The 9,635-nt window shown below is 46.9% G+C and overlaps 1 protein-coding gene across 1 annotated transcript in view; it reads right to left on the bottom strand.

Moving 5' to 3' along the window:
- The window catches only part of Prep (prolyl endopeptidase), a 104,209-nt gene that overhangs the window by 78,354 nt on the left and 16,220 nt on the right, over window positions 1–9,635 (bottom strand). The window contains exon 3 of the mRNA XM_005368622.3: window positions 10–143. Within this exon, the coding sequence (XP_005368679.1) occupies window positions 10–143 (134 nt within the window). The remainder of the gene's footprint in view (window positions 1–9; window positions 144–9,635) is intronic.

Below are 9,635 nucleotides of genomic sequence, written 5' to 3'. Positions count from 1 at the left end.
CTCACCTACCGCTTTCCTTTCTTGAAGTGGCAGCTGTACTTGGGGTAGTCATACAGTTCAGTCATTCTCTCCTTGTACAATCCTCGGATTGGACACTGCTCAAGAAATGGCACCGTGATCTTGTTCTGCGCCTCCACGAAAGCCTGCAGAGAATTAAAAAGGACAAAAGGCAAATCAAACATAAAATGTCCCATGTGAAACATCATCCTTTAGCATATATCAGCAAAAGTGTTACTTCTCAGGGTGGATGGATCATGACTGTAACTCAGTCAGTAGGACCGGTGACTTCAGAGAGAGACAGAGACAGAGAGAATGTGTGTGTGTTCTATGCTAGAGGTATTTCTAGACTGGTATGGGCTACAGAAGGATATCCTGTTTCAATAACCAAGCAAAATATAATTTTCCCCTTGATACAACTGACTCTTACATGGCACCACCTCAACTAATGCTTACAGGGCAAGTATCACCTTATTAAAGTCTCACCTTTAGAGAAGATTCTTTTATCCTTCCTCCCTCCCCAGCCTGTGTGTGTGTGTGTGTGTGTGTGTGTGTGGTGTTCGTGCACACTGTGGGATAATGCTCTTGTACACTGTAAAGATTTGTCACTAGTACTGGTTTAATAAAACACTGATTGACCAGTAGCCAGGCAGGAAGTATAGGCAGGGCAACCAGACTAAGAGAATACTTGGAAGAGGAAAGGTAGAATCGCAGTCACCAGCCAGAAGCAGAGGAAGCAAGATGAGAATGCCTTACTGAGAAAAGGTACCAAGCCATGTGGCTAACCATAGATAAGAATTATGGGTTAATTTAAGTTTAGTTATTAATAAGCCTGAGTTAAGAGGACAAATAGTTTATAATTAAGATAAGCCTCTGTGTGTTTCCTTGGAACAGCTGCGAGACTGGGTAGGGACACAAACTTCCATCTACGAGAGAGGAGAGAGAGACAGAGACAGAAAGAGAGAGAGAGAGAGAATCCCACAGCACCTACAAGGAGGTCAGAGGACAACCTATGGAAGATGTTTTTCTCCTTCCATCATGTGGGTCCCAGGACTGGAACTCAAGTCATCAGGCTTGGTGGAGACAAGTGCCTTTGCCCACTGAGCCAAGTCTCCAGCCAGAGCAGAGTCTTTTATGAGGCCGAATTCCATTGAAGAAAGCTAGATTTTGAGGTGGCTGGAAAACTATCCAACATTATACAGCTAGGGAGTGAAGCTGGCTTCTGATCTATGCGCTTAATAAACACACTACATACAGCTTAGTCATATCCTCAGACTTTAAAGTCCCAAGGGTTCAGCTTAAAGCCCCTGGTCAAATTTAGGAGAAAATACCTAGGCAAGCATTTCAATGACTTAGCTTTATCATATTATCTTAAAACCTACCACTATGTCAACTCTCATCAGAGAACTTCACTAAAATGTGCAATTGGAAGTTATTTAGATTTAGAAGAATGGCTCTGGGTAAGAATGTCAACAATCATGGTTTATGAGAAAAGGAAAGGGGCTGCAGGAAGTCAGGAGACCTTGGGGTTGAAGGCCTCATCCTTGCAGTCAGCTGTGGCCTGTAATGCAGAGTCACAGTTTAGCTAGCACTTACCGACTGTACAGAATACTGGGTTTCACCATGGCTTCTTCATACATGCATATAATGTCCTTTCAACTAATCACTGAACCAACCCCATTACCCTCTCCTGTCTTCATTTGCCTAAGTGCCCCTGTAATTCACATCTGGGTGTCATTAGAAAGGAAGCAGGTGTAACTGTACCGGAACTATGTTCAGTGGGCTTCGTCAGATGTCTACAGGCAGAGGAGCAGCCGGGGGAGGCCAGGAAATAACTGAGCACGTGATGTCCTAGATGGCAAAGCACAGCATCCCCTTCAGTCCATTTCTGGATACAGCTTAAGCTGCCGAGGCCCATCCAGGCTCCAAGTGCTATTTTAAGAGGACAGATAAGTCTGGGTTCTCCTACTGCAATCTCACGCCGAGAGAAGTGGTGCCACAACCCAATAATGTTTATGACTTCAAAGGAGGAGAATGCTGCATATGAATACAGTGATTCACAAGGTTTTTGTAATTCAAGAAACATAATTCAAACAGACTAAAATTGAGTCCCTCACAATATGACTCTCAGTTGTTTATTGCTATGGATGGGCAAACTCTGCTCATCTCTGGGCTACAGAGTCAGACTCCGCTCAGAATTAGACTGGCTTGGCCCTGCTCTGCTTTTGGAAGGTCCTTCAGCTAAGAAAGATGTGTGGGTGTGCACGCACATGCGTATGTTTGTGTATTAATATTGTGCATGTATGTGTGTGTGGACATGTACTACATGTCTGTGTGTGGTGTAACAGTTTCTTCCTAGATTAAAACATTGCATCCTTCAGGGAAGCTCTTCAAACAGGAAGATAAACTCAAAAACTCTTCAGGAAGTCCCTGAAACTGACCAGATTCACTAAAACCTGTCCCTTCCAGAGCAAGCAGAGCCAAGCTGCAGAGAAGTATCTCAGTGGAGTCCAGCTGCCAAGACTCACGACACGCTGAGCTGCAAAGATTCCTAGACCAGACCAGCTGCCCGAAAGAAGGAGAAATCAGTCAAGCTGCTTGGAATAGGTTGAGACCAACTGAGGCACCTGGAAAAGATACCCTAAGCTGTTGAGCTTCCTGTAGGCTGTGCAGTATGCTCCAGGTACCCAGCTCTGTGAACTGTCACTCATGCCGGGGTGGGCTTTGGTGAAGTAGCTGTCTTTGAGTCACTTCTCTCCTGTAAGTAACCCCAATGAAACTCATGGCTCATCCAGCTGGACTTTGGTGGTGTCCATACTCTGGTCTACCGTGAGCAGACATGAATGTTGCATCTCCCCCGGAAAAGTTTTGTCACACAATAACGTGTGTAGAGATCAGAGGTCAACACTAGGTGTCTTCCTCAATTGTTCTTCATCTCATTTTTTTTGAAGACAGGGTCTCTCACTGAACTTGGAGCTTGTCAATAGCTAGGCCACCTGGCTGACAAGCGGGAGGCATCCTCCTGCCTCTGCCTCACTAGCGCTGAGATTCTTGGTGTGTGCTGCTGTGCCTGGCTTTTTATACAGGTGCTGGAAACTCCTGGTTGTGTGGCAAGACTTTACCCACTGGACAGCTAACCAGTTCCTTTATGCTTATAAAGGGTTTGGACAGAGGGTTGGGTAGGTGGGTGTTGCTCATTGGTAGAGCACTTGCCTAGTATTCGAGACCCTGAGTTTGAGCTCCAATACTTGAGGGAAAGAAAAAAGGCGGGAAAGAGGGGAGGAGACGGAAAAGAAAAGAGGAGAAAACAAACGAAGGAAGGACAGAGAGTGAACTGAAGACGGGGAAGGAGGACAGGACAGTGGTGACAAAAGCTGTTACTATGTGGCCCTGCAGCTTGCTGACCCCAGCTGGCTCACCAAGGGTGAAGGAGGAAACGGATTTTTATATAATCCACACAGCAGCAACTGTTGGGAGATCAGTGTCCAAGAGTGTGGCCTAATTTTATTAGGGAAGGGAACACTGTGCTGCTTCAAAGACAGAGACAGAAGTGAAGTGTTAAAGCTACCTGGTAAAGTCACCCATCAAGTGGACCTCAACAGTTTATTCCTCTTGACTATATTAAAACAAATTTATGTATATATGTGATACATATCATAATAATGACTGTATTAACAGTATAGTAGAGTCTGAGATTGCTTTATACTAACAACAGAAACAGTGACACATACATACTGGATGTGGAGATGAGGGAGAAGGGATGGGTGGCCGAGCCACCTGTGAGATTTTTCTGCCATCCATGGGGCATTCCTCGGGGTCTAGCATGCACTAACACAGATCTTGGCATTGGTGACAGCACAGGTGATGGAACTGAAGCAAAATCTCTGCCATCACGGGGCACACAGTCTATTGAGATAGACACAAAACGAACTGTAGAGTTGTTCAGCATTCAGCTCAGTGGAGCGAGGCTGCTGCTCAAACGACCACTTATAGACCACATTAGTCCCTGACTGCTCTAATTCCTCAATTGCTGGCTTCTAACAGGCAAGGTAGGACAGGACAAGGGTTGGAACTAAAACTGTTGAAATCCTTATAACAGTTTGACACCCTGACATTTTTGTCATGTTTTATAATGGCAAAACCTTGCTTTAGAAATGTACAAACAAGATAACTGTAGAACTTGAAGACACAGAAAGAAGGTGTTTACTCCATCAGGAGGCCAGGGAGGGAAACTCCTGGAGAAGGAGGGAATGTCCTCAACTGAGGTCTGGGAGCTTGGGAGAGTTGCCAGGCAAGGCAGGGCAGAGGTGTGGCAAAGGCAACAGCAGGTAAGTGGCCCTGGCAACAGAAGAGCCTGCCAGGTGTGAGCAAGAGAAAGGCCAGCATACTGGGAATGAGCAGGAGAGGAGGCACCAACTGAGGCTGGATGACCGGTGTCCAGGACGCAAATAGAAAGGTTTAGTCTTTCATCCAAAGACAAATGAGCCACAAGTGAGTACGGGCACAAGAAATGCGGTTATCATCTTAAAGAGTACCCCACTCTCACAGAGAACGCACTAAGGGACTACAAAAGTGGAGAGAGACCCAGGCGGGAGACTGAGGCAAAGGTCCAGGCTAGACTCAAGTCAGGGGAGCATCCACGACCTGAAGTAGAAATAAAGATGAGACACAATGGACATCAGTCTGCAGTGCTAAGGGCAACTCTTTTAGAGGGCCCTGCCAAGTGATTCTAAGAAGGGAAACAGTCTGAACCATAAGCAGGACTCCCAGCAAGCTGAGAACCTGGCTGATACCCCCTTCTCACTTGGGGTATATCCAAGTGAGTATATCACCTCTGTATATCCAGCCTGGCACCAGGCTGCACTCTGGCCTCCGAGAGTCCGGGGAGTCACTGTTTCCTGTTGCTTCTCTGCCCCGCCCCACACCCCAGGACCACAACAGGTGCCCCCCACTGTGACATGCAGCTGCTACCCCGGGCAGAATCATGTTGCAAGGGATTTTCAACTCAGTCCAGTTTTGTCATCTCCCACCCACAAACATTAGATGACTACCTTAAATAGAGCAATATTTAAAGACTGGCGTCTTCCAAGTCAAATGCTGAGATGCAAAACCCAGCAGTAAAGCTCACCGTCATCCCTTCTTCATAACTTAGAGAGCCCTTCGTGGGGGTGGGGGTGGGTTTTCTGTAGAGCAGAAACTGGGATGTCCAATTCTTTTGCTCTTAATTGCATACAATATATATTGTACATACATAGTTCTGACTTCTTGAACTAAGAATAAGTTTGGGAGAAGAGAGGTCAAGGGTGAGGGTAAGGAGAGGAACGCAGCCAGGTGGTTTGGGAAGATGTGATTGAGTGAAGGGAGTTCAAACCCTGCTTCTCCATGGGGGGCTTCGGCCACCACAGTATAACAAGCAGAATGTACTAAAGTCGGTGAGGCACAGCCCCTTAAGACAGGATATGCTGGGAGCCTCTGCATTCAGAGGGGTAGTCATTGAGACACAGTCCCTTAACATAGCATATTTGGGGAGTTTCTGAAGGGGTCGTCACTGAGACATAGCCCCTTAACACAGCATGTTCAGGGAGTCTCTGAAGGGGTCATCACTGAAACACAGTCCCTTAACATAGCATATTCGTGGGTCTATGAAGGGGGTTGTCACTGGGACACAGCCCCTTACCATAGCATTTTCGGGGAGTCTCTGAAGGGGATAAAAACAAGGCTTTTTTTTTCTTATCTGCAGATGAATATATTTGTTTATTCAAAGCAACAAACTCTCCTCAGCTTACTTGCTTTGTTATTATGATATTTACAATGAAGCCCAGGCTATGGGCAGTGCCCACACCTGTAATGCGGGTACCTGGGGAAGCAGAGGCAGATAAGTCATGAGTTCTAGGCTGGTCTGGGCTACAAAGTAAGACCTCATGGAAGAGATGGGTGACAGAAGGGGAGAGGGCAGTGAGATCTGCGGCACACTGTGACTACATTTACTCAGCAGGCAGGCACACCTTCATCTGAGGTAGAGCTTGTGAAGTGCATTCTTAACACAACTAGAATGCAAGAGCAAGGCTACCTAGATAAGAGTGGCTGTGTTTGGGAGCTGAAGACTCCACGACCTATCTGTGACCCGACAGTTCAGGTTGTCCCTGACATACTTACTGTATTTTCATAAACAAAATAATCAAGACTGACGGTAAGAGCCACGGAGACAATCTCATCACTATCTCACTAGACATGGAATCAAAAGAAGCCACCTTCAGTGGGAGGAGTAAAATGGAGGCTATCGGGGGTCAGACGTCAGGGTGGTGGACAGTGGGTGTCACTGAGATGATGTTGGTCAAAGGGCACGAAGGTTCAGTTAGGTAGGAGAAGGCTCAACAAATCTGGTGTATCCCGGTGACCAGAGTTGACGACAGCGCTGCACACCTGAAAACTGGCTAGGGGAGACTGTTTCCACCAGAGCAACGGTATGTAAGGTAATATGCTGCACAACTTGATTCAGACATTTGCAACCTCTAAATGCATGAGACTAGGTTGAAAAGAGCAAACAACTGACTTTTAACCTGTCAACAAAAACACGTACACAGTTAAGGAGGAGGGATGTAGATCCACTACTGGTTGGCTTATATGAATACACGCATTCTTACTTTGCCTTGCTAAGATGAGGTATAAACCAAAAATGCGGTTCACTAAAAGAAGACACCCCTTCCACAATTCTTGCATAAATGAATAAACATGATGCCCACCATGACCCAGTAACTAAACGTCTCCACATAGCATGGTGTGCAGCAGAGAGATGAATCAGGGACAGGACAGGACACAAGCTACAGAAGAGCAAGGGAAGGAGAAGCCACCTCCAGGGCAGAATGTGGTCTGCAGGCTGTCAAGTGACCAGGGATTCTGGGGACAGGCCTCCACAATCCTGCCTTTTCAAATGCCACCATCAAGTAAGGACAGTGCGTCTACATGCCACAGACTGGAGTAATTCCTACTGCACAAACCATCAGCCCTCCACACCCCACTCAGACTCATGCATCGGGAATCAAAGAATCTGGAAAAAACAACTGCATCTTACTAGACACATACAGGCTTCCCCCTCCCCTCATCAATACTCCTTAACCAATACCTCAGATATTTACAAAGGTCTGCACGAGGTCTTGCAGGTGATCCGGGGTTGGCTGCAGTGCACAGGTAAAGTGCAGTCACAAACCATTTTACCCTGGGAAACTGAGCATTCGAAGGGTCTGGTATTCGTGGAAGGCCTTGGACTCAGCCCCCGCAGATGCCCGGTGATTATCATAATTAGCGACTAAACCAGCTTCTGGAGGAAGTGGCTGGTGTCCAACAAGGCCTGGCAGGAAACCATATCCAGCCAGAGTGCAGAGCTGAGTGTCTGGAAAGCCAGTGAGGACACACATGTGGATCCCTTCTACTCTGGCAGAGCCCAGCAGTTCCTCTTCCTTCCAAAGCAGGGCACTCACAGACTAAAGCAGCCCAGGGACGGCAGAGCTTGCACGCAACGCCAAGAGACCCAGGACCTGAATGGGCTCATGGTCAGCGGGCCACAAGGGCCCCTCAAAAGCCCAGCTCGTCTCCCTGCAGGGTTCTGCTTACCCCTGACTCCGCTTGTTTTCTCACTTGTTAGTTACTGTCAACCAAGGGGACAGGAAGGAGAAACCCTAGTTTGACCAGAGAGTCAAGCACCATTCATTACCTAGTCAAAGCTAAAATTGCCATCTCATTTGGGTCTGAGGCTTTACTGACCAAAAGTCTGGTAAAGAAATTTAAAATTCAATCCTAAATACCCAATTATTAAAAAATCGAAACATTCCAACACTCGCGAGGCAGAGGCAGGCAGATCTCTGTGAGTTTGGGCCAGCCTGGTCTACAAGAGCTAGTTCTAGGACAGGCTCCAAAGCTGCAGAGAAACCCTGTCTCAAAAAACAAAAAATAAAAAAACAGAAGAAAAATTAAAACAGAAGACACATCTTCTCCTGAATAATCAATAAGCAAATCCAACACACAGTAAGTATATTTGGAAAATAAAAACAAGACATGGAGCAGGAGATACGGCTCAGTGAAGTGATTTGTGCAGGCTGGAGAACATGGGCTGGGACCCACTCACTCAGCTTGGCTCCGGTCAGCCTGTCTAGGTGAACTGGGGAGCTGCAGACTGAGCAAGAGTTGTCTCAAAAATGAGGTGGACACACGTGACAACTTCATGTGTACTATCTTACATGGAAACATTATCTGTTCTGTCTCTCTCTGTCTCTCTCTGTCTCTGTCTTTGTCTCTCTCTCTCTCTCTCTGTCACACACACACACACACACAACACACACAAACACACACACACAATTATAAATTAGAGAACTGGCCAGAAAGTGATTGGAAGCTAAAGATCATAGTGTGCCCAGCAAATGATTCTTCTAGGTACCTTTAGGAAAGAAAGCCTGACCCCTGCTGGCCAACCAGAGTATCTACTCCTCAGATCCCAGGCCAGTGCAGAATCCTCAAGGGAGAAGCTGCAGCTGGGGTAAGGTTTACCTGCATGAGTCTCACAGGCACTGGCAGAGGCCACTTGCTCTAGTCCGCAGGATGTTATTAGAGCTGCATAGGGCAAGGGCTTGGGACTGAGTGCACTGGATATGCTGAGCACTGAGAGCTCACGGCGCTAATGATGAGCACCTAATTCAGGGAGGTACCCTGTACTCCTACAGAACGCCAGGATGGAAAGCAACCAACCGTTCTGCCCTCAGTCTTAGACTTTAAAGTCAGCTCGTGCCCCACGAGGCCTTATCGTCTGCACCTGCTCTTACTCAGGATCCGGGGTCCCAGTGCTGGCGGCACCTCAGCTGGAGCAGCACTACAATTCCATGCTGGCTCCAGTCTGTGCTATCTCTCTGCAGTTCTCTATAAGCACACCCAGTTCATCTGAATGGCAGTTTTCCAGCAATTCTTGTCTAAATAGATGGGAGGTAAACACTGGTAGACAGATCACTTCATCTTAGGAGGCAGCAGGCTGTAAGGACTGTGAAACAAAAAGAACAAGACCTTCTGTCCCTACTACCACAGCGGCTAGCTAGGAAGCAAGAAATGACCTAACGAACAAACAGCCCAGTTCCAGAGAACACCACAAGCACTCCCAGATCAGACCAAACCCGAAAACACACATACCCTGGGCTCCACGAAGCAAAACTCTGCTACAAGCTGCCTTCCTTGGGGTTCAGCCATGCTAATCACAAGGCCTGACAGATAGTTCTAGGAGCCCACAGTTTGCTGAACAAGGTGAGAGCGGTTACCCAGAACCAGGAGAGGCTGACAGGAGCTTGTTCCAAGGCCGACTGAGAAGCCTAAAAAAAAATGTCTACAACAAAGAACTTATCATTGAGGAAAACTAAACTAAGGATTCATTTTTATTAAGGGAGCCTGGGACACAATTATTTATTTATTTTGTATACGGTATTCTGCCTGCATGTACGCCTGCAAGCCAGAAGAGGGCACCAGATCTCATTAGAGATGGTTGTGCCCCACCATGTGGTTCCTGAGAATTGAACTCAGGACCTCTGGAATAGCCACTGCTCTTAACCTCTGAGCCATCTCTTTAGCCCCAAGCATTCATATTTTAAAAAGAAAAAGTAACT

This window comes from Microtus ochrogaster, unplaced genomic scaffold (genome assembly GCF_000317375.1).
Source record: "Microtus ochrogaster isolate Prairie Vole_2 unplaced genomic scaffold, MicOch1.0 UNK37, whole genome shotgun sequence".
NCBI classification, from domain to species: domain Eukaryota; kingdom Metazoa; phylum Chordata; class Mammalia; order Rodentia; family Cricetidae; genus Microtus; species Microtus ochrogaster.
The sequence above is the reverse complement of the archived record's forward strand: the minus strand, read 5'-3'. Positions and strand labels throughout refer to the sequence as shown.